The sequence below is a fragment of the Sus scrofa genome, chromosome 14, assembly GCF_000003025.6.
Source record: "Sus scrofa isolate TJ Tabasco breed Duroc chromosome 14, Sscrofa11.1, whole genome shotgun sequence".
Classification (NCBI taxonomy): Eukaryota; Metazoa; Chordata; class Mammalia; order Artiodactyla; family Suidae; genus Sus; species Sus scrofa.
Genome location: NC_010456.5, coordinates 116,184,810 through 116,212,518, shown reverse-complemented (window position 1 = coordinate 116,212,518; position 27,709 = coordinate 116,184,810). Strand labels below are relative to the sequence as shown.

Below are 27,709 nucleotides of genomic sequence, written 5' to 3'. Positions count from 1 at the left end.
AGCTTGTGCAGTGATGAAAATACAAGAGTTAAATAATGAAGCAGTTCTCCAGTCCTTAGGGGAGAAGCAGGGCAGCCTTTTAAAGTATTCACTTAGAGTTGACTGGAGGGAGGGAAGAGAAAAAATATATAAGCCTTCCATTCACACTCCAGATGTTCCCACTAAACAATCACTTTCAAGAAAGCTCAGCTTGCGTGAATGATAATCATTCTTGAGACGGGGGACTTGGCAGTCCCAGAATAAAATTCCTTGTGGAAAGAGGGCTGTATCTAAGGCCTAGGGTTCAAGGCGGACCATGATGCTCTAGCCTTGAGGTGGAAGGGTTCTGCCCTGCTCTATATCTCATTTGCCACAAGAAATTTCCAATGCCTTCTATTCTCCCAAGACTTCTCTGTTCTGACGCACAGCTGGAGACTGGGCTGGAACCCTGAGTTATTCATGGGTGCATGTGGTCATGGGATGTGATTTTTCTGCTCCTTGAACTATTATACTGAGGAAGGTATAGCTGTTTACTGTGTCTTATATCTGTAAGAACCCTTTGAATCATAGGAATGGGGTTGTCTTTTTTTGCAAATGACCACCGTGGGATGGTGTCTTAGGTTGGGTGTTCTAGAAACAGGGCTTGAGACAGGGATTGCAGGCATATGATTTATTAAGAGTATGCTAAAGGGAAGAAGGAAAAAAGATGGCAAAGGAGGGAGAGCCAAGCCAGGATGTAGTCTCATCCTCCGTGTTGCTTTGACCCTCGCAGGGTTCTGAAACATAAATCACACCAGACTTGCCCCATCCAGGAGAGGGGCCGTTACTGCCAGGAGAGATGGGAACCCTCTGGGGCAGGAGACATGAGCAGCCAACACTCACAGACTTCCATGCTGAATGCACAGCTGAAGTCAAAGAAGTGCAAATACAGGCAGGGAGAAGCCAGGAAATTGCTTTCATACTCAGCTCATAGTTGTAGCAGCTCTGAGCCAGAATATTAAATTCATTACAGGATGGGGCATCTCATTTGATACACACAATGGCCTGATAAGATAGGCAGGGCAGACATCATTTCTCTTCAGCACCACTGCCTATTTTAGAGAGGAGGAAATGTGCTCACCTAGACTAAACCATGAGCCAGAGTAACCCAAATAATCTGAAAAGCATTGGAACTAGAACCTAGGATATCTGACTTTGAGTTCTGTGTCCTTTCTGTACCATCTCTCTATCTCTTCCCCCCTCTCTTGGTAAAAGAGGAGAAAAATAACATGGTGACAACCAGGTGACAAGTGGTACAACAAATGAATGAGAAGCAGGGAAAGGGGAGAAGAGCTGAGATAGACTCACAAGGAAGGCTTGCTGAGGGGGCCACACCTCTGCTGGGTCTATTCCACAGTTAGGATTTAGACGGATGGAGAGAATTTGAGAGCATCTCAAACTCAGGTAGTCCAGAGAATAGAATGATGCTGGGTGCATCTGGGGTATAGCACGTGGATCATTTTGGAAAGGTGCTGGATTGGTAGAAGTGCCTTACAGGTGTGTGTGCCTTGGAACAAGAATCCTGTAGCTTGTCTTTCCTCTCACTCAACCCCCACATGGGCTTCCCTCCCATGCCCACACCATGCCCTTCTCTAGCTTCTAAATTCGGATGTAGTTTCTGGCTGTGTTAACGCTGGAATAACTGGTCCTAGCTGTGAAGCATTGCATGAATTTGCTTTCCTCCACCAGATGAAGAGGAGTAAAGACCTTCAAACTCAAGATGCAATTGCTATGAAGTCATGGTAGGATTTTAAAGGATTAAGATGGCTTGGAAAAGACAAAGTATTCAAAAATGCCCCACTCTTGCCTCAAAACACACCTACCCAAGGGGTTTATAGGGGCCTCAAGGAAAAAGACAAAGGAAATCAAATTTTGACCTTCTTGTTCCTAAGACCCTGGCCAAACCCCTAACTGCAAAATATTTTCAGAAGCCTGAGTGGTATGTGACCCAGCCTAGATATTTATGAAGTCTCTCCACCCACCTTCCACTCTCCTGCAAGCTCCAGTGAAATCACAAGACATAATGGGTCAGTCTATTCTGTGAAACTATAGAAACCACAAGAATGCATATGAAAGAAAACTCCCTTTTTTTGCTGAGGGATGGCCACATGATAGCCACGTAGTGACCCCACTGGCTAGCTAAGAAAGCCCAATCTGTGTCCTAGAACCTGAGCAATCAAACCACTCTTTCTCCATCTTTGAAGAGAAATAAGAAAAGGGGTATCAGTGGGAAATTTCTGGTCAATGATAGACCTCTAGGCTTGTAGAACTAAAGAACCTGTACAAGTTAAGTCATCTGACAAGAAAAATATTTCACAACTTGAGGTAAGAATAACAAACCCAGAGAAGATAGCCCAGATTCACAGGGAAGAGCCAAAGGGACTCTGGCTTGGTAGGTTGTGATGAGGAAGGTGGAATTAGGGGAAAGATATGGATCATGGGCCCAGCATTGGACACAGAGCAGAGGTGAAGGCGTTGTGTGATGTCAGCTCCTGCCAGATATACTGTTTATCTGCACCTTTGTTAATCTTTTTTTTTTTTTTCCTCCGCTTTTTAGGACCACAGCCCTAGCATATGGAAGTTCTCAGGCTAGGGGTCAAATCAGAGCTTCAGATGCTGGCCTAGGCCACGGCCACAGCAACTTGGGTTCTGATATGCATCTGCAACCTACACCAGAGCTCACAGCAATGCTGGATCCTTCACCCACTGAGCAGGGTCAGGGATTGAACCTGTAACCTCATGGATACTAGTTGGGTTTATTACACCTGAGCCACAATGAGAACTCCTGTACCTTTATCTATTTAAATTTTTTAAAACTTTATTTATTTATTTAGGAATAAGCCTTGTAGTGAATTGAAATGATGGCCCTCCAAATGAGATACCCACCCAGAACCTGTGAATATGACAGGTTTCTGACTTGGAAAAGGGGTCTTTGCATATGAAATTAAGGATCTTTGGAAGAGATCATCCCGGATTAACTGAAAGGACCCTAAATCTAAGGACAAGCCTTCCCCTAGGAGAGAAGGGAAGACACAGAGAATCCATGTGAAGACAGGAAGAGACTGCAGTGATGCAGGTTCAAGATAAGGAAGGCCAAGACCTGGCAGCAGCCACCAGCATCTAGGAGAGACCATGCAATAGAATCTTCCTCAAGGCTTCCAGAAAACAAAACAAAACCTTGCCACACTGTACTTTTGGACTTCTGGCCCTCTAACTGTGAAGGAACACATTTGCATTGTTTTAAGCCACCTGGTTCATGATAATCTATTAGAATAGTCCTAGGAGAAGTTCCTGTCCTGGCTCAGGGGAAACGAATGTGACTAGTATTCATGAGGATGTGGGTTTGATCCCTGCCTCACTCTGTGGGTAAGGATCTGGCTTTGCTGTGGTGTAGGCCAGAAGCTATAGTTCTGATTTTGCCTGGGAAATTCTATATGCCACAGGTACAACCTAGAAAGAAAAAAGAAAGAAAGAAAAGCACAGTTCTAGGACAGCTCTAGGAGCCTAGGAGACAAATGCATAGGTACACAGGTGCTGTTGCTGGGAACATTCTTAGTAACAGCAGCCAAGGTGGGTGTGGTGGGCCAACAGGCTGTGTCCCCCCAGACCCCACAACTACCTCAGCCATCAGGAAACCAAGCTTTCTAACCAACCAACATCCCAACTTGCCCCAAAACATGAGACCTTCCATAGCCTCCCAGGGCCAGCTACCCTATACAGAAGCTTCCAACTTTGGCCCCTCCGGCAGCATCACAGCTCAAAAACATCCCATGAAACCACATCCCATTAAACCAGGCTCAAGCACACCATAAGGCCCCTGGGAAATTTATTCAAATGATAGAGTCGTTCTCCTTTTTGGAAAAGGTCTCTTATCAGATGATACAGAGTATATTTTCAATCATTCTTATATCACAATGAAGAGACAAACCCTGTTAGTATGTGTTCACTAAGCTAGGAAAAGAAAAAAAAAAAAAGGGAGACGTAAGACACAGCGGCTTGGTACACTCAGGGACTAGCTGGGACTTTGAGCCTCCATGAATCTTAGCAGAAGCCAGCGAAGTGTAATTCAATCTTTTTAACTTCATGATATATTTTCATGTCAGTGGCTTTAAGATAAGGAAAAGACTTTAGTGAAAAATGAAACTTCTGATGAATAACTTGTAGGACGTTGAATAATATACAAATATTTCTTTCTCCTCTGTCAGAGAGCTTCCAAATTCTGCTGGGTTGTCAGCCTTGCCACAGCCCTCCTTTTAAAAGGAGCACAATTTGGGAGGAACAAAGAAAAGAAACCTGGGCATTTGGGGAAGGAGGAGGGAAGGGGGAGGGAGGGCCAGGAGAAAGAAGAGGAGGGGAAAAAAGAATCTCAGCATGCCATAATTGAAAGATCCTAAAAGACGCAGGAAAATTGGCACATTGTTGATAATAACCATAATAACAGAGTTAATGATAGGCTCCCGGAAGGACCTTGCTTGGTCTTGGATTTGTTACAAAGAAAAAGAGACGTTCAGCTGGCAGGCATGGCTGCGTTCAGCAACGCAACATTCGTCCTCCCACAGCCACCAGCCACGTTGCCAGCCGGGCCACTTGTCTCTTTCACCATCCCAGCCCTCATGTTGCCTTTACAAAATTCCTGGTATCTTGGCTCTTCTCTGAGATTCAACAAAAGAACAGGTATAAACATTTATGGGGAGGGGGGCTGGTTTATGTCTGTATTTTCTCTCTCTTTTTTTTTTTTTTTCATTATTTCCTACACAAGGGAGAGGAGACAACACTGGGTTGGTGAATGGGCTGGAGTAGAGCCCACATGGCAGAGGGAGGGAGCCAAGGAGCACACCTTGGGGTGAGGAGTTGGGGTCGGGGTAGGGAGCAGGGTCAGAGCTTTCCTGCACTGTTGCTGCCTTAGGAAGGGGTCCTGCCCTGACACAGGGGCTATAGGAAAGCACTGAGAATGGTTGGGGGCAGAGGGGTTGCTCAAATGCTCATTTATGCCAAACCCATTATCCTCTTGATGTTTTCTATTTTATGTTCTTCCTAAGAACCAAGGAGAAAATTGAAGTGGTGGGAAGTGAGAGACTCCCCCAAGACCACCCAGAGAGTAAAGGCAGAAAGAAACTGGAATTGAACCCAGCTGTAAGTCCTTCAAGAGCTAAACCCTTCTGACAACATCTCAATTCTGCTCCCAGAAGTGGAGGTGTTGCCCTATTTGAGTCTGGGGTGGGACGTGATCCCTGAATTCTGAAAGCTCAGAGTGGGGGAGGCTTCACAGGAAGGGAGGTGGTGTGATGCCTCAATGCACACTCACAAAAAAAAAAAAAAAAAAACATGCTACAAATGGAAAATGCCTTGAAAAGCAGGCTCCTTTCCGTGGCTGGTGGGGTCGGTTTACATGCACTCACCTTCTGTTGGATGTCTCTCTCTTGAGTGATCTCCTCCAGGTCCATGGCTCTACGTATCTGGTTCTGAACCTCTAGCCACCACCCTGGTATCAGAAGTTCAGCTGGGGGCTAAAGCTCAGGGAAAAAAATTGGTCTAAGTTTCCCTTTTGTTTAAAATGTTTTCCAGCACCAGGCCATGCCTTCTTCAAGCTGAGTTCTTCACAGTTCTCTCAGGATCTCTCACCATGTTTGATCACCACTTAAAACCTTAATTGGCATTGTCTGGTTCCAACTTTTGTGAAAAACAATGGCAAATTACTTACTGAGGGGACGTTGTCAGAAAAATTGCTCAACAAAGATTTTTCTACTTTTGTGAAAAGAATAAGACAAAAGTAGCAGAGAGCATATAAGAACCATTTCTTTTGCCAAGAATCTTGAATAATGATTTCCTGTATCTTTAATACTCATTGTGAAGAACCTATGTAATTAGTTTCTTTTTCCATTTCTAAAGACCAATAAACCATTCTCTAGCAGATATTATACTACCACAAGAATCTTGAAGTTATTGTCCATCTTTGACCTATGAATGCTCTTATTTTAACTATGCTTAATAATCACTATTGCAGAAGAATCTCATGGTTTTTTAAAAAAAAATATTAAAAAGGACTCTAGCGAAATAGTTGGAAAACCATTATAAACATTTGATGTGACTTTTATATTCCTCTTTACTTTTTAAAAATTTGAAATGAACAGGAGTTCCCACAGTGGCTCAGTGGTAAATGAGCCCGACTAGTAACCATGAGGTTGCGGGTTTGATCCCTGGCCTCACTCAGTGGGTTAAGGATCTGGCGTTGCCATGAGCTGTGGTGTAGGTTGCAGACGCAGCTTGGATTCCACATTGCTGTGGCTGTGGCATCAGCCAGCAGCTGTAGCTCCAATTGGACCTGTAGTCTGGGAACCTCCATATGCTGTGGATGTGGCCCTAAAAAGACCAAAAAAAAAAAAAAAACCTTTGAAATGAACATAGGCTTATCATAAATATTTGGAGCAATAAAGAAAAGACAAACTACCTGTGATGTTAGAAGGTCAAATTTTTCTAAATCTAAACTTCTGATAGTTTATTTCATAGCTGTCTTTCTAGCCCATCTCCCACAATTCCCCCATGCCCATTCAGCCTCCAGTTCTGCCACTTCCCCAACTTTTAGAGATCAACTGCTTTGCCAGAGAAAGAAGAGAAAGGGAAATACTAGATGGACCAAAAATGTAAGCAAAGTACACTTTTAAATGCCTAGTGTAAATGGCATTTCCTTTGCTAATTCCTCCTTCATTTTTTACCAGGGTCCTTCTTCCAGTGAAAGGATTACCCCTCCATCTGTTAACTGTCTCTAAATTACCAAAGTATTTTGTCCCTCCCAAAAAGTGTGCTTGAAAATTGAATACTCACAAGAGTGTTCCATCAGGCCATTCTTTTCCATCATACCCCAGGAAAAGGGTAGCAAATTCATATCTGAAGTTCTTACTGCCTAGCACACTACAAGGGACTTAGTTTATTTTTATTACTTGTTATTATAATTATTGCTTCTTTTAGGGCTACATCCATGGGCATATGGAGGTTCCCAGCCTAGGGGTCAAATTGGAGCTGTAGCTGCCAGCCTACACCACCCACAGCAACGCAAGATCCAAGCCACGTCTGTGACCGACACCACAGCTCACAGAAACGCCAAATCCTTAACCCACTGAATGAAGCCAGGGATCAAACCTGCATCCTCATGGATACTAGTCATATTCGTTTCTGCTGGGCCAGAGTGGGAACTCCCAGCACTTAGTGTCTTAGTTGGTGCTCAACAAATGTTGAAAGAATAGTCATTTCAAGAATTCCTTGAAAGGTTATTAAAGTTGACCTTCATTCTCTGTCTCCAAAGCCACTCATTGATTTCCCTTAGTGATGGAGGGACCATTTTTCTCCTGGGGTATGTATTCTCAGTGGAATAGTAAGTTCAAATGCATCTACTCGCACTTCAAAAGCCAGAGGAATAACTTACAGGTTTATTCCTCCAATAATTTTCCTCACTGTTTAGTTTTCGAAGGCTATTATAACAAGTAGCAAGATGGGGTGGCTTAAACAACAAAATGTCTTTGGTCACAGCTGTGGAGGCTAGAATCAGAGATCGGGGTGCCAGCAGGAGTGGCTTTCTTCTGAGGCCTCTCTCCTTGGCTTCTAGGTGGCCACCTTCTCCCTGGATTCCTCCCGGTTTTCCCTCTGCGTGTGTCTATGTCTGAATTTCTTCTTATAAGGATATATGTCAGATTAGATTAGTACCCACCCTGCCAGTATCATTTTAACTTAGTTACCCCTTGAAACCTTCTGTTTCCAAATACAGCCACATTCTGAGGTGCTAGATGCTAGGGCTTCAACATATGACTTTTTTTTTTTTTCTTTTTTAGGGTCACATTACAGTGTATGGAAGTTCCCAGGCTAGAGGCTGAATTGGAGCTGTAGCTGCCTGCCTATACCACAGCCACAGCAATGCCAGATCTGAGCTACCTCTGCAACCCACATGGCAGCTTGCAGCATCACTGGGGCTTATCCCACTTGGCAAGGCCAGGGATTGAACTCACATCCTTCTGGGTTCTTAACCCACTGAGCCACAATAAGAACTCCGGCATATGAATTCTGAGGGAACAACATCAGAATTTTCAGCCTATAACTCTCACTGTCCCATGCAGTGAGCATGTGCCCTAAACTTTACCAGTCATGCAATTTATCAGAAACTTTGAATCTTCAGTAACATGAGGATAGAAGAAATGATTACAGTTCAGTCCAGAAATAGCCCCTGGTAAGATGCTCTCTGCTAAGAAGATGATCCTGTGTCTCCTGCTTTCCAACCTTCCAAAGTTGTCTTAACTCCTATTTCTTTACAAGGTATGGTCTTCAAACTTGAGTTGAATCTGTGGGCTCCTGATGGCCTTCCTGTAAATTCTGCTTTGCTGAAATTAGCCAAAATGCGTGTCTGTTTTCTGCAACCAGTATCTTAATTGATAGGATATTTTAAATATATTTTTTAAAAACTACCCAAGGTTATGCTCACTGACTTCTGACTATGAAGGTCACCACCCCAGGGAGAAGACTTCAAATATACCAAAGCTTATAGGGAAGCCCCATAAAGAGTTTTTAGGTACAGAGAATTGGAGGTCCATCTACGGGTAGGGAATTGAAAGGGAAAACACAATTCAAAGGTAAATGGAAGACGGACACATCTCTGAATTTAAATAAGGGTAACCCTACATCCTAGTTTGCTTGAAACAATCATGTGTCATGCTTGTTCTCCTATTATAATTATTAATAGTGCTCCATTCACTGTTTTATCTTACTTTGGATAAAAAAATGACGTAGTCACCTTATATTGTGTGTGGTTTGATCATTGATACTGCCCACCATCTAAAACAGAGCCTAACACAGAGCAGGATTTCAGTAAATATTTCTTGAATGAATTAAACCAATGAATGAATGGGAGGGATCTTGCCCCATTATCAGCTACAGATGCACATTGGTTATTGATTTTTTTTTCTACTCAATGTCACTTGCTGGGTCTGTATCATTGAGCCAAGAGGTTTTGGAAGAAAAGCATCTTGCTAGGAAGAGCTCCTAGATGGAAAGAAAGCACGAGTTTGGAGACCTGCCATTTTCCTGTTAGCACCCATGCTAGTGGTGGCTGTCTCTTTGAAAGGGATGTATTTCTAGGCAAAGTGTGAAGCCCACCAGTTGTTAGCCTGCCAAGATCTGAGCTCCACTGGATTCAGAGCTTTTCCTCCCCTTATCTGACCTCCCTATTGCCTGGATGAGGCTCCTGCTTGATCAGTAGGCAACAAACATGCCACTAATTAGGAGGCACAAGGCAAAGCAGAGGATGATTAGCTCATGATGAGTACACGCTGCCTAGAGTTGTCTTGTTACCATTATAAATAGATTAGAAATCTGGGGAGCATCTGCATTTCCCCCTCACAGAGGAGATTCTGAAATTGACAGGTTGAAAGGAGAATGTGTCAAGTAGGGCTTCGTAATTGACAAAGATTACCTTTATTTCTCTAGCCTCTTCTCTCCTCACTTCTTCCCTTGGCACCCTACCCTCAGACTGTCCCAGCTGCCAATGGAAGAGGCCCAGCAATTCTCTAATTGAACCATAAGATTTTGGAAGGTCAGTGTAAGAAAAGCATTCTGGCGTTCCAAGGACCAGGTGTGCTGTTTATGGAGACAATTATGTGCTTCCCAGGTGATTCTACCTAGAAACCAAGAAAGACAGATTAGTGACAAGAAAAACAATTCTGTTCTGTCTCTATTGCTTCTGCTCGGCCTCCTTTCTCTTCCCATCCTCTGTGCTTGGACACGTTCTTAACTGCAGCCAGTTCCTGGGACACAGCAATAACCCTTTGCAAGGGAGAATTAGCAACTCATGACCCTACACTGTGAGAAGAGGCTTCTGGGAGAGGCTCCAGGGAAAACAGGGACTTCTTGGTGGGGAAAAATCTCCAGAGCCCAGAGCCTTCAGCACATGGGACACTTTGGCACAGACATCTCTGTTGAAGAAATCTCTTTTCTTCAAGGACCGGGCTATACACTTTCTCAGGAGCAAATCACTGAAAGCCCCACTTTATCTAGTTCATTTCCAGTGGCTGCAAACAGTGCTGTTCCCCAGAGACTAAGCCATAATGACAGATGGCTCGTGTGCCTGACATAATCTATTTTTTCCTGTCTTTGCTGACATTTTGGAAAGACTCTGTGTCTTGTGTTCACTTTCTCAAAGAGCTTCCCTTGAGCTGTGACCAGAGTTGAGGGCAAGACTCCATCTCCTTGGTACCTCCATGCGCATATAAGGTACATTTTTAGAAATAATTGTTTGGTCTGTTTTTTTTTTTTTTTTTTTTTTTTAATGTGTGAAGGTGAAAGAAGTCAAGTCAGTGACTCTCAAAGAGGGGCCACACACCAGGACCTGGAAATGGACATTATAAAAGCTTTGTATTAGAAGAGAGAGTAAACAAGAAACAAATTATATTATAAAGGCTAGAGCCCAAAACTGTCAATAAGCCAGGCCACACTGTTTCTGTGCCACAGCATGGCTCTCTCTAGGACATCACCATACTCAGCAAGGCTGAGCATGGTTCAGACCCCAAGAGCCTCCAGCCTTTAATTTTATGAGGCATTTCTGGCAGCCCTGATTAGAAGTGTCCATTTCTTGTCCCTTCTATATGGCCCAAGGAAATTTACATCAGTTATATTAACAAAAGAAGCAATAAAATAAATAGTGTCCTTTGGGATCAATGTGTAAACAGTGGCTTTTAATCTAAAATCTTTTTTTTTTTTTTTTTTTTTTTGCTTTCTAGGGCTACACTTTCAGTATATGGAAATTTTCAGGCTAGGGGTTGAATTGGAGCTGTAGTTGCTCTCCTACACCACAGCCACAGCAACTCGGGGTCCGAGCTGCATCTGTGACTTACACCATAGCTCACAGAAATGCCAGATCCTCAACCCACTGTGCAAGGCCAGGAATCAAACCCTCATCCTCATGGATACTAGTTGGATTTGTTTCTGCTGAGCCAGGATGGGAATTCCTAAAATTTCTTCTTTCTGAGGGGGAGCTGTGGAAAATGGCTGTATAAATCTGAATTTTCTCTTTGGCAAAATAGCCTTTGATGAGCGATGGGCCAGATACTTTTTATAACTCTAGGCCAGAAAGGACAGAGGAAAAGGATTCAGCATGATACAACTGAAGCTTCTCAGATTCAATTCATTATTTGCCAAGCCCTGGTTATTTTGTGTGGGTTTACACAAATGACTGTGTTTGAGCTTGGTTCCAAAACTGTGAGGTAAATGTCATTATCATCAATTTATAGATAGGAAAATGAGACACTGATGATGTCACTTTACCCCCCTGGACCTCAGATAATGAAAAAGCAGCACATTCAGGTTTTATTGAGACTTTTAGTCTCCAAGTAAATTGGACATTAACAGAAACGCTCTCACCTATTTTGTGTACAATGCCCCATTGATTTCTATCTGAATGAACTTGTATCTCTTAATGATATAGGGTCTGAAAACACAGAGGCCAAGAGCAGTTTAACTCTGCTCCTATAAAGTTAGTGGGAATTAAGTTGTAGGGGCATCAAACTGCAGTAGCACTTTGGGAAGACTCTCAGGATATATCTGGTCCCTTCGGCAGTACCATTAGACCAGACAAGAGAATTTGGCAGGATCTGGTGTGTCTTTATCAGGGTGAAGCCTTCCCATTGCTGTTGTTTGATCTCTGGCCTTCTTCCCTCCAAACAAGGCCAAGTGCTTTAAAAGGCAGGCAGTTCTGGTGTGAAGCTGACCTGGCTTCACACACTTTGAGCAGCCTTATTTCAGTCCATGTGGGAAGCAAGGATATCAGGCCATGGGCTTCGAAACAATGGGTCAGCAGGGCAACAACTTGTGGAGGGTAGTGAACCACTGTGTGAGGAGCCAACTTGGGCCACTAGATTCCCAAGCTTCCCAGACTCTATAAATGCAGGGACCCTATTGCCCTTATTCATCAGGCTCTCTACTGACTCTGTCAAGTGCAGTTCAATCAGTTTTGCATTTGCCAGGGAGGTATGTGGTGGAAATCAGACTGCCCTACAGGGAAGAAGATAAGGATTCTACCTTCAGCTCTGCACTAGTTTCTGGCGTAACCTTAAGGAAATCACTTTCTTTTCTGAGTCTCAGTTCATTCTCTACAGAAGGAGCGAGTTCTCCTAAGTATACCTTTATGCTAGTCCTCTCCCAATCGTTTTGGAATTAGCAGTGTGCTTTTCACACCTCTGGAAATCAAAACAAGCCCGTGAGGCAGGCCAGAAAGTGTTTGTTTTCCTTTTACAAATAAGGGCATTGTGGTCCAGAATGACTTGCTACAAGTCAGAGATCTCCTAACCCTGGCTTAATATTGGTTCCAAGGCACAATCCATCAGCACCTTGACTCCGAGCGATTTTTGTTTTAGATAATTCAATTGGGTGGCTCTCCCAGAGTTGCAGCTGTTGCCCCGGAGGAAATGAGAACATTTAGAAGCTGTTCTCACTTGGGTAGACTAAGGTGCCTTGTATCATGGTAATAGGAACTAGAGGAGGTGACTTTTAGCCAGTAAAATAGCTCCCTGAGCTATTTTAGTTGCAGCTAGAGCAGTTATCTCAAACTTCAGTGCACACGAAATCCTTGGAGAATCTGTTATGCTCTTTATAGCTGGCCCTAGCCCCAGAGTGCTTCTGCAGGCTTACTGACCTGGTCTAGAATTGCCTCAGAGAGGACAATTCTGATAGTCAGATTGACTTTACCACTGGTGAGAGACCCTGCATAGAACTAGCTACAAAGCCAGTCACACTCTCTGCCATCTGCCTTTGCCTGCTTTCTCCTGGGAGATCTCATAGGCCTCTGCTGGTAGTAGATAGAGGGGCTATATTCTGAGCATGACTTTGCCCATAGGAAACCACTAACTCAGACTATTTCACCACTTTATTTCACTTTTATCCTCTTTAATCTGGTGGAGCAATTTTAAAAACCAGGACATAAAATTAACATTGGAATAACTCATCTGATTGGAAAGCAAAAACTAATGCATTTAGACAATTCTCCTTTGACTTAGGTTAAGACTATTAGACATTTCACATTACTGGGGGAGCTCAGAACCCTTAAAAAATCCCTTAAAGATTTGTAGGTACTTTATGTTATGAATTGCTAGAGTTAGACCAAAAAACTCACCACTTCTTTTAGAGGTACTATTAGTGCCATTCTCAATATTTGAATAAGGTATTTATGTAATGTAAATTTTTTTAAAAGGTGAGTGTAACTCAAGAAAAGGTATACCAAGAGAAATGAACAAGTTTAAATAATTCACAAATTGAAAGAAAACCACACTGTTTAATCCTAAGTCTTCATTTGAGTTCAGAAAATATGATTCTGGAATAGTCAGTTAGCATTCACAATATGGGAGCAAATTATTAACCAAAACTTCTGGTTTCTTATGTTTCTGGGATTCATTGAAATTTATCACACATTTTGAATACTAAAAAAAATGAAAACTTCCAACTTACAGCCCTTATTCTTGGTACTTTGTCTCCCTTCCCTTATTACCTAATGTGCAGAAAAGCCACTATTCCTCCTTCCAAATTCCTTACACAGGAAGAGGAGATTTGTTGCTGGTTTGATCAAATGGTATTTAAAAAGTATTTAAAAGAAAGGATATATGTCTTCCTAGTTTCTTCTCCTCTTTTCACTTTTCTGCTGAAAACTTTCAGACCTGAGTTCCCCCTCTAGCACTCATTGGGAGCTTGTGTCAGACACAAATGCCTTGGGGTTACCAAGACTTCTGCACAAAAGTCCCACCAACATTTGGGATGGAAAACTTAGATATTGATTTAAGTGAACCATCTCACTAAAGTTGCCCATGGGGTCTTAGGAAATGAACAGGTATAATAAATTGAACTGTTATTCTCAATTATTCTTATCCTCCCTAGATCAGAATTAGATGTCCACACCTTTTGTCATGTAATTTAGTAATGCCTTGCACCAGAGTCCACTTACCTGGCCCATTGATGTTGAATGTACCCATATGACTTTCTTGAGTTAATGGGACATCAGTGACTATAAAGAAGAGTAACCATTTTTGGCCAAGGTCTTACAGAGTATGCTGCTGGCTTTCTTGGAATTCCATAATCCATCATGAAAATAACATGCCTGGGTAGTTGCTGCTCTGAGAATAATGAAACTCATGGAGCAGACCTGAACCAACTGAGGCTGCATCCAAACCAGTCCAGGAGAGCCTGGTCAATCCCAACTGAGCTCAGCCAAACCACTGCCAACCCAAGACTCACAAGCAAAACATCAATATCTGTTTTTACAAGCTATTTGGATTTTTTCCCCCATGCAAAATTATCACAGCAATAGTTGCATGATACAATAGATCCAGAAAAACTACCAAAGAGAGAAACCTCAGCCAGGTATGTAGCTTTGATGTACAAAAATACATTTATTTTCAACAATTTCAAAACCACTGTCTTTTTTTTTTTACAGTAGAAATATTCAAATGGAACAATAAAACCAAGAACAGTATATGTACATATACTGTATATATAGATATGACTCATGCATTTGTATTCCAGTGTTTAGTACAAGTATTGCAATTGTCTGCCCCATTTAACCCTTGGAACAAAAAAGCAGGATCTTTAGAAATCCTCCCAATTCTGATCTATGCTGTAGACAGTCCAATTTCTCCAGGTCACATTCTCTGCGTCTCACAGAGAAGGATGTGAACAGGTACAAAACTTGGCCTTTTCTCCCATATATATACAGTATATCATTAAAAAAAAAAAAAAAAAGTATGCTCAGGCTGAGCCTGAAAAGAAAACAATGCTTTCAGCATCGCTTAAAGCCACCCTTCTGAAAGGAACTGACACATGAAATGGGTGAAGGGGCTGGGATGATAGAAAAGAGAACACTGGCTTTGAAAGTCACTCGCCTCAGACGCAAGAACTATCTTAGGGGAACTGAAGGCAGACATTTGAATTGAAGGAAGTTGTGTACATCAGACAAGCAAATAGCACAGCTTTGCTAAAATCAACTTTGACTAATATCATGAAAAGCTAGACCCCTATTCTTCCCACAGGGTTTGCACGGTCTCCTGATCCCACAAATGCCACCTCCCTCCCTCCTCCAACTTCTCCCAGGCCAAGAGACCCTCACTGGGCTTAACTGAGTACCCAAGGGACTTCTCTGAGCTAAGAACAGCCCATAACTTCCCCATAAGCATTACACCTTTTCATGGACTTTAACCAGAAAACAATACTTTTCATTGTTCAGATCCATTGCCTGGCTCCTTTAGAGAAAACCATTTTCCCAGGCTAATAACCATCCTCCACTGCAACCTTCCTGAGGGAAAGCCTAGTTTCCCCATCTGGGTCTCAGTCTGAAGTCTCTCATGGGCTTCATCTTTCAACTTCTTCCATGTCACTGTGGGACACAAAGTGCCCCCCCCATGTTCTATGAGGTCACTCTCATCCTTCCTTTAACCAGTTGTCCCCAAGAAGCCCTCCCCCCTCCCCCCTTTATATACAGAAGTAGAAACCGCAATGACATGGACACAGAAATGCAAGAGTTAAGTGTGACAGACAACTGGAGAGCATCCAGAACCCAACTCGTCCAGCAGGCCTGGGGGTTGGTCAGCTCTGAAGGTGAGTGCATAAGCCAACAGACGCATCTTTCTTTTTTCTGTTTTCTTTTTTACTAAACATTAAATTATTTCTTAGGAAATAAAAAGCTATTTACATTGTAATTATATACAATAAGCCATCTGCAGCCTCGCAGTGGACATGCATGAGGCAGGGCCTCTTCCGACAGGTGTGCACGCTTTCTGCAGCTACATTCCCTCCCACCAACCTACATCCTGCAGATCTAACTGGGAAATGGTTTATGTTTTAGGTGTGTGTGTTGGGTGGGAGGAGGTGGGTATTGGTGATTTGGGGGCCAGGAGGGGGTGGAGATGGGAGTGGGAGGTTAGTGGAAAGCCAACCCACATTAAAAAAAAAAAATAGAAAGAGTGGCCACAAGGCAAAAGAGATGCCTTGCCCTATCAATGGCAGAATGAAGCAAGAAAGCCGTGGGAAGATGCATCCTTTGTCCTTAGCACAAATATAGTCATTTATTCTTTTTGTCTCATGTTAATCAGCTAAGAATGCCTTTGCCTCCCAAAGCTAACCATCTGACTGCTCATTATGAAGGGGCCCTTGGTAAATGAAAGGTAAAAAAGACATATTCCTTTTTCCATAACAAGAGATAAGAGTAATAGGAATCTTCAAAAATAAAAAGTCAGAAAGATGGTTGACCACGTGGCTTGTTGGTATTAAACACTAGTGCAGTTGGGGATCTCCTTTGTGCTTTCGCTGTTTGCAATGGTGGCAATGCTTCCTGCAGGGGAGAGAAGACAGAGGGAGGTAAGGATGTACATGTTACAAGGGTGTGGATCTTTGTTTGTTTACTGATAAATATCAAGCCACCTTAAGGTGTGTTTATTAAACAAGGCACCTGTGTCACCCATCCTATCAACTCACTGGCTCAGCCCATGTATGTCTGCCATCTCCCACACCAACATGCAAGGTAGGAGAGATACCTTGTGCCATCCAACATTCTGCTGATCACCACAGTAATAGCCAAAAGGTATTGAACACTTACTATGTAGCAGACATTATGCTAATGACATATGTCATTTCATAATCACAACAATCTTAGAAGGTAGGTACTATTATTCCCATTTCACAGATGAGGAAAATGAGGCACATAGAAGTCACAGAGCTAGAGTAGATTGGCAGACCAAGCAAATGAATCCAGGACTATCTTAATTATGCTATAAATGTGTTTACTTATAGGAAAACAAAAGAGAAAGTGCAAGAGTTATAAATAGTTGGCTTCATCCCTCTCCCACTGGGATACCAGTACTTTTGATCTTGATCAACTTTTAAGAGAAAAAAAGTTCTGCCCATATTATAAGGTCAGAGGTAGCAGAGTCATTTTAAAACATGATTATGTTGCCATAGCCAATTGTTTTTCCTCATCCTCCAGTCTAGTCCTGCCTGAAGGACAGGCCAAGTGGACTGACTGACTTGAGTTTGGAGGACAAAGGACACAGGAGCTTGGTGATACCAGCACACGTACCTATGACCCGGGAGTCCAGCTCTTTGTCCAGCAGTTCCTCGGGCTCGGTGAAGTCACTGAGTGTGATTTTGGGGGCATTTTCACTTTGGCTCACTGACCCAATCATCTCCTGCTCCTTGTCGTGTTGGACTTGAGCATAGATGTTAATCCAGGGGATTTTCCTACATGGGACAGGAGCAAAACCAGATTATGATCACAGGGCATGCTAATTGGGGCAATTGGAAATCCTGGGTGATAAGGGAAAAGAAGAAGCTATTTACAGGACAGGCCAATGTTAGGGAAAGGGGATAGCCACCCAGATACTGTTACCATAAGATCAATGAATGCAAGGATGGACCCAGATGCCCAAGGGAGAGGTAAACCACAGAGCTCCCCAAATAATACACCTTTTCCTGGGGCACAGAACAAGCAGGTGTAAACAGCAGGATGATGCTATTAACCAAGGGTGCACTGAAACCCTTAAAGCACTTGCCAGTGATTAAGTTTATAAAGGAGTTGGACTTTGAGATGCATAAGGTTGTATCATAGTGAAGACAGATTTTTCTATGTGTGCATCAGTTTAATCAATTCACATCTGTTTCCTTTATGAATAGCCAACAATAAGAGTCTTATAGCCATGTACTGTTTTCAGAACACCATCTATGGGCCAAATAACTTAAATAATTCCATATTCAGTTTCCTCATCTGTTGAATAGGAATAACAATAGCTTTCTTTTAGGATTGTGGAGGGGATTAAGGCAAAGATTAAGAGAAGCTAAATAACTTCCTTCAAAGACACAAAGGTAGTAGGTTTGTAAACAAGGCAAGCAACTTGAAGTTGGAGAAGTAGGCAGATTCATACATATTTTCTGAATATTTATCTCCTGGCCCATTTCCACTATCTCCTGGCATATTGTATTCCACCTTCCACAACCTTCTTTGACTTCTTTTAATCCAGCATTTCTCAAACCTCAATGGATGCATCACTAGGTTCTTGTTAAAATGCACTTATGAACCTCTAGGTCTTAAGAGGATGTGCTAAAATCCTGCATTTCTGTGTGGTTCTCAGATGCCACTAGTCCTAGACCCAGACTTTGAGATTCAAGATTCAAATATTTCAAACTCAGCCCCACCTTGGGGACTTTGAATCAACTGTTCTCTCAGTCACACACCTCCTTCTACTATTTACATGATGGCGCTTTCTTATCCTTCAGAATTTGGCTTACATGTCACTTCTGAGAGGCCTCTACTGACCACCCAACCTCTCTCATTATAAATATTTAATTATGGGATGGTGTCTATGAAAGAAATAAATAGGGTGTTGGTTTAAGGTGATGTAATAGGCAATGTACATGGACTTGCTTTCTGTCTTTCCCACTAAAATCCCCATGTCTGCAAGGTCTACATTTTCCATCTTCATGGCTATACATTTAACATAGCACAGGGCTTGGAACATGGTTTATATTCAGAAAGTATTTGCTGCATAAATGAACAAAGACCTCAAAGCCTGTGTTCTTTCTATTTTCATATATTATGTTCCCAAACAAAGGACTGCACTTGTAGAATATTATAGGTAGATGAGCTCTCTCTTACTTCACTAAATGATGGGGAAATTGGTCTGAAGGCCAGACATTTCATGAAGCTGATTACTAGTATAGATATAAATAAGATTTGAGACACCTGACACCCACCCAGTCCAGAACATTCCGTGTATGTATGGAGAATCACTCTGTTGCCCTAGTGCAACCGGTGGTATTTTCAAGCTCTACCTTCCCTTCCCTCCTCCAACTCCCCCAATGAGTAAGGCATTTAGAATGTGAGGCACTTAATAAGGTCTTTCTGTAGCTAACCTAGAAGGAAAAAAACAAATTATGTTTAAGACATGGGCAGTTTCTACCTGCCATTATGTTCAATTTTCATGTTTTCAGTAGCTGCTTTTCTCCATACATTAAGGGAGGTGTCTTCCTGACTCCTACTAGCTAAACTAGCTTAATATAATTTACAAGAACCTTAAATGAATAGATTCTATGTGAAGCAGCAAACCGCAGGCTCTCTAAATGGGTATAATTAAAATTTCATGCTGGCCCTTACTTTCTACTTACCTCAATAGAAATGCAGGCTAACGACTCTGATCTCTTCTAATCATAAAAGTACATATTACTCATGAACGTGGGGATCAACTGTATTATTTATTAGGCGCTGGGGGCAGTCAAACTATTCCTGATTGCACAAGTCTGGGTACCTCAGAACTGTAGCCAGTGGTCCCTGCCTCCCTTTGCCTGCTTTCCTAATGATACCTGTGAGGGTTTGGATACATTTGCCCTTATAAATATTATTCACTGTATTTCAATCTCTGAAAACAGGCATACTTTCAATATTTTAATAGATGGTTGAAAAGTAACAATGGGAACTCCCATGCTTTTCAGTTCTTAACACATCGATGTAAGACTTTTGATACTTTAAGAAAGGTGGTAAATGAAGAGAGTTAGAGGCATGTCTTGGGCTATACTTTCATATAAGTTTTAATAAGAGAAGTAAGATGGATCAATCTAAGTCACCTATATGAATTTCCGTTCTTGTTTGTTCCAACTGTGATTAAGTGTTAGAAGCCTCTGGGAGGATATTTAGAGAGCAAGGTACTCCCTAAAGCCTTAACTGGAAGAAAAAAAAAAACCAGGAGAAATATATAAAAACTCAAAAGTTATTTTGGGTAATAAGAAAAACCAAATCTACAGTATACAGAAAGAAGGTCTCTCTTTCTCTCTCTCTCTCTCTCTCTCTCTTTTTTTTTCTCTTTAGGGCTACACTTGGGCCATATAGAAGTTCCCAGGCTAGAAGTTGAGTCAGAGCTGCAGGTGCAGGCTTACACTACAGCCACAGCAATGTGGAAACCCACATCCTCATGAATACTAGTTGGGTTCACTTATCTGAGCCACAGTGGGAACTCCCTTGAAAGGTCTTACAAAGAAGAACAATCTCAAAATGATTTTTAATTATATTGCCTAACATATCACAAAAGAGTAGTCACTATACAAGAACAAGCTCCAATGTGGTCACTTAACAGAAGATGAAAAATAGTTACCATGATGCCCAAGATTCCTTTAAATAATTGTATTCTCTGTCCTCTGTTAGGTGATCACTTGGGACATTGAGATTGTTTCAGCATTTGGAACACAGGAGACACTCAGTAAATGTTGGCTGAATAAATTAATGGCTTAAAGAGTCAAAGCTGGGGATGGCAGAAGGAAAGTTTTAGGTCTTTCCTTTCAGCATGGCTAGGGATCTAGAAATAGAAACAGAATTACCCTTTCTCTAGCCTGTGATGCCCAAGTGTTTACTAGCCAGGTATAGCTATTTAAACCTAAATCAACTAAAGTTAAAATTAAAAATCTAGTTTCTCTATCACACCAGGGGCTACTATATTGGACAGTATTTTAATTAAAATAGTTTAATTAAAATGCTCAATATTTGGAGCATTTTAATCATCACAGGAAATTCTACTGAACAGTAATGAAAGGAGTAAAGGAGAGTCTGGGAATCATGAATGAGAACCTGATCTTCAGGGTCAGCAAGCTATGCACCCTCTGCATAGCCATTACTGGCATTGCAGGTACTGAGGAGGGAAAGGAGACCAAAGAAATAAAAGATCCAACAGGACCTCAACCAAAGGGCTTGGACATTGGGAGGAAAATGTCCAGAAAAGGTGACTAGAAAAAATGGTAACTAGTGATTGATTACTCTTAAGGGACTCTGCTGCTTATTCAGTTTGACTAGTACTTGTTTCCTGTTGTCTACAGCCATACCACCTTTAACATGCCCAATCTCATCCATTTCTGGTAGCCTTAGCTACATGATTCACTATTAGGGACACAGAAAGGGTTGGCTGATATTTGGGGCCTAGAGAGGTAGAATAATTCAGAGATGCCATAAATGGGCATAGGTTCAAATATTAAAATCTGCACGTTAAGAGATGCCTGAATTGAGAAGTTGACTATCTAGGGAGTTTAGCAACAATTACAAGAGAACAGAATACTTTCTAAGTCATAGGATACACATTGCCTTAATTTGGAGACATCTGCACCAATACCTCTTTGCAAGACTCCGTTGGACCTTGTTCTCAGCAAGAATGAACTTCTAGGTGTCAGGTGATAAATTTGGTTTAGTTGACCATCAAGCCCCAGCAACCACCAGACTTCCCCATAACCAAATTCCTGAATGAATGAAAGTGTGCTTTGTATATAGCTGGAGTGCATCCATGAGTGGGTGTTGCTTTGATCAGACTATTCCTGCATTGAATCTTTGCTCCCTAATTGGATATAAAGTTTTTTTTTCCTCCTTCTTCAAAGGGAACATGGAAGATGGGTGGACACATCTTGATCCAAGAGGACATGAACTCATATACTGGTCTACAAATTGAGTAGGAAGATAAACCCCACACTGTCTTTCTGGTAGAGATGCTGAAGGATTCCTGCTATTGTGATGAATTCTGAGATGTCTATGAGTAAATGGGTGTTTTTAACCCTGAGAAATTCACTAGAGGAGAGCTGATGGAAGTTGTAGGGAGTGGGTAAAGTGAAGCCCCTCTACAACTGATCTCTTCCAAAACCTAAAAGCATTACCTTAAGTGCCTAGAGAAAAAAAAAAGTTATACTTTCAAAACATCTGACAATAAGTAATGATGCTTTTTCTTTACACAGGTTTCCTATGAACCACATTTCTATGCCATTGATATGTACGAACATACTATGTACCAATTTGTGACACAGAAGGCACTTTTGTAGGGTATGATGTTATTTATAGTAGCTTAGCTTTATTTTTAAATTATGTACCAGGTATAAATAGGATTACACTTAAAACATACAGCAAACCTATAAAGTATTATTTTTTTTCCATTTTACACATGAGGAAACAAGGGCTTAGAGAGGTAGATTGAACTAAAGACGCTAAAATGCTAAAAGTTAAAATTTGGTCTGATTTTTGGATCATACTCTTAACCAGCACACCTCTTGGTAGATGTATTGCATTATTCAAATAATGGTGCAGAATTATTGATTTCAATTTCATGTTTTTAGTAAGTATCCTATTATATCACCCTACCTGGGATCTTCCAAAATAATTTCTGAATACTTATGGGGTTTGGTTTTCTTGATCAATTTCCCTTTAGAAATAGGAAACATAAGGGAGAGGATAAAATTGAATATTTTTGGCATGCAAATTTAAACAGGGAGATTGGACAGTGGCAGGAAAAAATAAGAAAATATATGTGTGTATGTGCATAACCAGATTTCAGCAGCATTTTCTCCACTTAGCCACCCTGATTCGGTGTTGAGATATAGAAAAAGATCTCCTAAATATTTGAGAGCTTACTTCAGAAACTTTGATGAGGTTTTAAAACCCCTCAAACTTCCCTTGAAGAGAATAAACTGATTTCATAGGCTATCCATCATTATACTAACTCAACAGAATTAAGAACTGAATAGAGTTCAGATTCTTAAACTTATTTATCCCCTGACCCTAAGCTATTCTTGCTCTGCCCCAATGCCAAAGAGAGCTTCAGGGGAGTTAATATCATCTATTTGGGATGAGTTTAGGAATGTTGGTTACAGGAGGACTCAGCTCCCAAAAATCTAGCCCCACAATTAAAACTGAGTGATGTGAGCACATACCTTTTAAACTTGTAGATCAAAAACACAGCCAGGCCCACAAACACCACTGACAAGAGCATAAGCATCGCTGAGCTGCTGTGTCCGGCACTGGAGTCCACCAATGGAGCTAGGAGGAAAGAACAGACTTTCTCACCTGGAAGCTATTAACTGGAGGGCGCATCCACTGGAGAAAGGAGGCCAGCTGGTCTCCATCCTCACATCCAGCTTCCAATTGCCCTGCATGCTGTCTGGGCACGGGAAGCTTGGCTTCAATGATGAGAATGAAAACTTGTTCTTTGCATAAATTTTACCCAGTCTAAGGGGAGTAGAACTAGAACTTGAATGTTCTTTCTCTTAGATAGTCTAAGCACCTGTCAACATGGCTATAGGGGGCTCTAGGGAACTTTGAGTTAAATACTGATGCAGTGTTTTGATCTCTTCCTCAACACTGTTTTGGTAAAACTCTGCTAGGTGGGCACATTTGGAACTTCCACATCTGAAAAGCTTTATATTAATTAGAAACATTTAGCAAATAGGCTTCCCCAGAGAGCCAATAGTGGATGCCCAAAGGGGCAAGACTTTTTCTTTTATTCCTTTCACAAAGCAGCCACCTAGGAGTTACCACCATGGTGAAGTGGATTAAGAATCTGATTGCAGCAGCTCAGGTCATGGCAGAGGCACAGGTTCAATCTCTGGCCTGGTGCAGTGGATTAAAGGGTCTGTCACTGCCACAGTCATGGTGTAGGTTGCAGCTGTGGATTGGATTCAGTCCCTGGATCAGGAACTTCCAAATACCACCATGGGTGCAGCCATGAAAATAAAAATAAAACAAAAATCAACCACTTAGAGCTGGTCCCTTTTTCTACTTAGATTTACACATTATAAATCAAAGGGAGTTTTAAAGTAATTTGATCTCATCTCCCAACCAAGATTCACTGAATCAGAGAATTGTAGAAATTAGGAGAGCCTGAGGACAAATTAAAATAATCCCAACTGTTATAGATTAAAAACATAATATAGTCAAGGCCCAAAGAAATTGTAGGTTTTTTTCCAAGATGATCTAGGGATTTGATAGCAGAGCTGCTTCTAAGAAAGTCTTCTTGACACTTTAACAGGAAACCTCAAGGAAGATGTGATTACTCTTTCTCCACCATCACTACACATGGATGTTCTCACGCATTTATGGAGAAGTGTTTGGTAATTATACCCTCCCTTTTCTGTCCAGGATATCAGGTCACCACACATCCTCCCCCCACAATCCCACAGGCACTCACCTAATGTCAGCTGTGTGACATACACAATCACTTGAACCCCTGGCTTCAGTTCAAACTGGACCAAGTTTTGGTTTAGAGCATTAAACAGTGTCTCTACAATCTGGGGGGGAAAAAGGAGAGATAGAGAGAGGCTGTGTGGCAAGAAATGACATGTGATAATGCTTCCTCATGGAGTAAGAAGACAGGGCCAACAGGGAAAAAATGACCATGCTCTATCAGAGGACAGGATATTAGAACATTTTTATCCATTTGGTTCTCCCAGTCCCTGGAGCCTCCATGAAGCTAAGGACACAATTGGTATTATTTGCTCACACTGGAAGGTGGGACAGAGAAAGGTGTGTCCAAAGTCACCTAGTGGATTTGAGCTGAAAACAGACGTAGACGTTTCAACTCCCAGTTCAGTGCCTTTTCCTCCAAGCCTGTATAACTTACTGTAGGAACACCTGTTGTGGGTCCCCATTAAAGAAAGCCCACCTGCCATTAGTTCTTTAATCTGAACAAGCAATATGCACAGGGTAGAGAGGCCCCTGCCAGGATTAAAGCAGGCATGTACGCCTCAGCCCACTCCTCCGCTGTTTCTCTTTTAGAGACAATGGGAGGCAAACATCAAAGCAGACGCTGCCTCCTTTTTATGGGATAATTTTTCCTCTTTACTTTTCCCCAGCAAGTCTCAGAACACATAACATCGATTTAATCACTGTGTAATTCCCACATGAAAGCTGAGGCAGACTGAGGCTGTTGTCCCTAACTCTTATCTCGCTGTACTCGCCTTAATATCACAGCTGCTATTCATCACCATAATTACCTATTTATCTAAATGGATGGATAGTGTAGCTTCCAAATATAGTTCACACATGCCACTTGCTATTTCAGAATAAAGAGGTCTTGTAAAAGTGATGCATGCATTGAGGTGCTGAATTTATATCTGGTCAATTTCAATACGCAGCCCTACAATGCAAGGATCCACTTCATTTCCAGAGAAACTGTGATGGCATCACTGCAGCTCTCAGAGGGCTGTGATGGACACAGGGATGGCGTGACAGGCAGGTGAGTAGCAGAAGGGTGTGGAAGATCTCTGTATGGCAGTTAACTCATATGGAAGCAAATGTGTTTGACTGATACTGATTTTTAGCTGCCTCCTTCTCACTTATTTTTAGCATCACAGGAAGGCATGAAAGGGTAAAACAAAGCACAGCCAATGAGACCTCAGTGAGAGGAGGGAGGGAGAGAGGGAGAACCAGGGACCACCACTGCCTTCACTTCTAGGAGAGTGTGCAGATCACAGGAACAATATGCCATTTGATAAGGACAGTAAATCACAATCCCTTTTGGGAATACTGCTTTCTTAGTCAAAGCAAGATGAGGCAATCCATCTCTCTCCAAAGATGTTTAACAGCAGTTCATTTTCTTCCCAGAAGCAGAACTTAGACTGACCCGGATCTTTAAAGACAGAAAGCACATTTTGCCAGAAATAGGCAGGGGAAACTCAAATTCCTCTTTGTCTCCCCCACCTCTTTCCCCAGGACAAGCAGCTGGGTGGGAGACAAGAGCAAGGCGTAGGAATGCCAGCTGTTGGAATGGATGATCACAGGGTACTTTTCTTTCCTGTATGGCTGAATGCTCCATTATTTGTGCGTTTGTCTTTATTCTGGGTAAGGGTGATTATTCTCCAAAAACCTGGATGCTGGACAGAGAGTGACAAGCTGATGGACCAATACAAAAGGGCTCATCTCTCTTTTTGGCTAGAGAGACGTTGTGTCCCCTTAGAATGTGAGGTGCAGGCAAGTGTCCTGGCCAAGTTTTCTCTCACTTACTTGTTCCAGGTCCCCTTCATTGCCTTTCCTCCTCTCTGTTAAGTTCTTGGGGGGAAGGATGAAGAGCTCTGCTGAAGTTGGGAGGCCAGGGAACACAGCAACTAGGATCTGTTCTTCTGGGACACTGGTTACCTATAAAGATGTTTAGACCAAAGCATAAGGTCCTGCAGAAGCCAGCTTTCACCAAGTTAATAACAAGCATATTGACTATACATTATTTAAAAGCAGCATTTCAAGCACAGTTTCCAATACACATCCAGGCTTTCTATTTTCTCCTAGAAATGATAAAGAAGTATTACTTTCACTAACTCCTCTGCTCTCATACACATTTTTACTAAAACTAAAATACTACTACAAATGATATTTTTAAAATAGTGCTTTTGCTGGAAACATCTGCAAAAGCTCCTCCCATACTCTGCATTTTTCTACACTAAAAGAGCTAGAGCTTCTGGCTAAAACATGAACAGACTGGCTGCAAATGAGGAATAAGAAATTATAAACAAACATGGGAAAATGCAAATTAAAAAAAAAAAAAAGCCAAGCAGTTCCTAGTTTCACTTACTAAAGCAGGATTTTTTTTTATTAAGTTAAAATAGCTAATACTGGTAAGGCTTCAATTAAGAGATTTCTTTAACTGTTGCTGGCAACACTAAAAATTGATATACATTGCCAACGTGTTTTTTTAAAGACTTACTGTAAGGTCATGAAAATATCCAGACCCTTCATTCGGTAACTGTAACTTGGAGTGTTTTTATCCTAAAGGAATGATCCAAAATATAGAACAAGCCATATGGAGGAAGAAACTATCACAACACTTTTTATAACAGCAAATAAATGGGAAAAACTCAAATATTCAAAAAAATTAAGTAAATAATGGTTATGCTACCATTAAGATGATAATTAGTACAGTGAGGTAACATGGGAAAACACTTAATGAGAGCTGCATTCTGATCTATTTTCTTACATTTCTTTCATTCCAATGCTATAAAAATAAAAACATATACAAGTAAAACAAAACAGTAAAACCTGTGTTGAGATGCTGAAATTATAATTGTAATTGAATTTTTCTATTCCTGAGTGTTTAGTAAAAAGATTCTACTGCCTTTTGATAAAAACTAAAAGTAAGGCTTTTTTTTTTTTTTTTTTTTTTGGTCTTTTTAGGACTGCACCTGTGGCATATGGAAGTTCCCAGCCTAGGGGTCTAATCAAAGCTATAGCCACAGCTACAGCAATGCCAGATTCCAGCCACTTCTGAGATCACAGCAACACTGGATCCCACCGAGAAGGCCAGGGATCCAACCCCCATTCTCATGGATACTATTAGGGTTTGCTACTACTGAGCCACAACAGGAACTTCTAAAAGTAAGCTTTTGACTGAAAGCAAATTCCTTAAGAAAAATAACACTGAGTTCTCCCCTGTAAAGCTTGGACCTAATCTTTCCTATGTGTCTCCTGAAGGTCATTATTCCAGAACAACACCTCTTTTTCTGTCAATCTAAATATATAATATATATATTAATTTGGCAGAAACACCTGCCTCATCCAAGAAGTTTCCCCTGACTATCTAGCCTGCAGTCACCTGTTCCACATCAGCCTCTTGCCCCCAGCACTTTAATCACTATTAAAGGAACTTAGATCATGGCCATTGTAACATATGTATATATCAGGCTGGTACAATCTTTTCTCTGATAGGTTTTTTTTTTCTTCTTTTTATAATTTAATTTTTATTTTATATTAGAGTATAGCTGATTTACAAGGTTATATTAGTTTTAGGTGTACAGTGAAGTGATTCTGTTATACATATACATATATCCATTCTTTTTTGGATTCTTTTCCTTATAGGCAATTAGAGAATATTTAATACAGTTCCCTGTACTATTTAGTAGGTCC

At 41.5% G+C, this 27,709-nt stretch overlaps 1 protein-coding gene and 1 long non-coding RNA gene across 4 annotated transcripts in view; one reads left to right on the top strand and one right to left on the bottom strand.

Moving 5' to 3' along the window:
• LOC110256732 lies at positions 281–5,944 on the top strand. Of its 2 annotated transcripts, XR_002338645.1 has the most exons (4): positions 281–499; positions 4,578–4,692; positions 5,058–5,151; positions 5,584–5,944. It is a non-coding gene; the product is annotated as an uncharacterized LOC110256732 (long non-coding RNA). The 2 variants fall into 2 exon arrangements; XR_002338644.1 differs by lacking the exon at positions 281–499 and having other exon boundaries at positions 4,102–4,692.
• Positions 10,086–27,709, bottom strand: part of SORCS3 (sortilin related VPS10 domain containing receptor 3) — a 615,258-nt gene continuing 597,634 nt past the window's right edge. Inside the window, exons 24-28 of one of the 2 annotated variants that reach the window (XM_021072812.1) lie at positions 25,820–25,951; positions 24,006–24,105; positions 22,753–22,858; positions 17,108–17,268; positions 10,086–16,363 (exon numbers count right to left, since the gene is read on the bottom strand). In XM_021072812.1, the coding sequence (XP_020928471.1) occupies positions 16,299–16,363; positions 17,108–17,268; positions 22,753–22,858; positions 24,006–24,105; positions 25,820–25,951 (564 nt within the window). In that variant the 3' untranslated portion in view covers positions 10,086–16,298. The remainder of the gene's footprint in view (positions 16,364–17,107; positions 17,269–22,752; positions 22,859–24,005; positions 24,106–25,819; positions 25,952–27,709) is intronic. The other variant, XM_021072813.1, reaches the window with a different exon arrangement.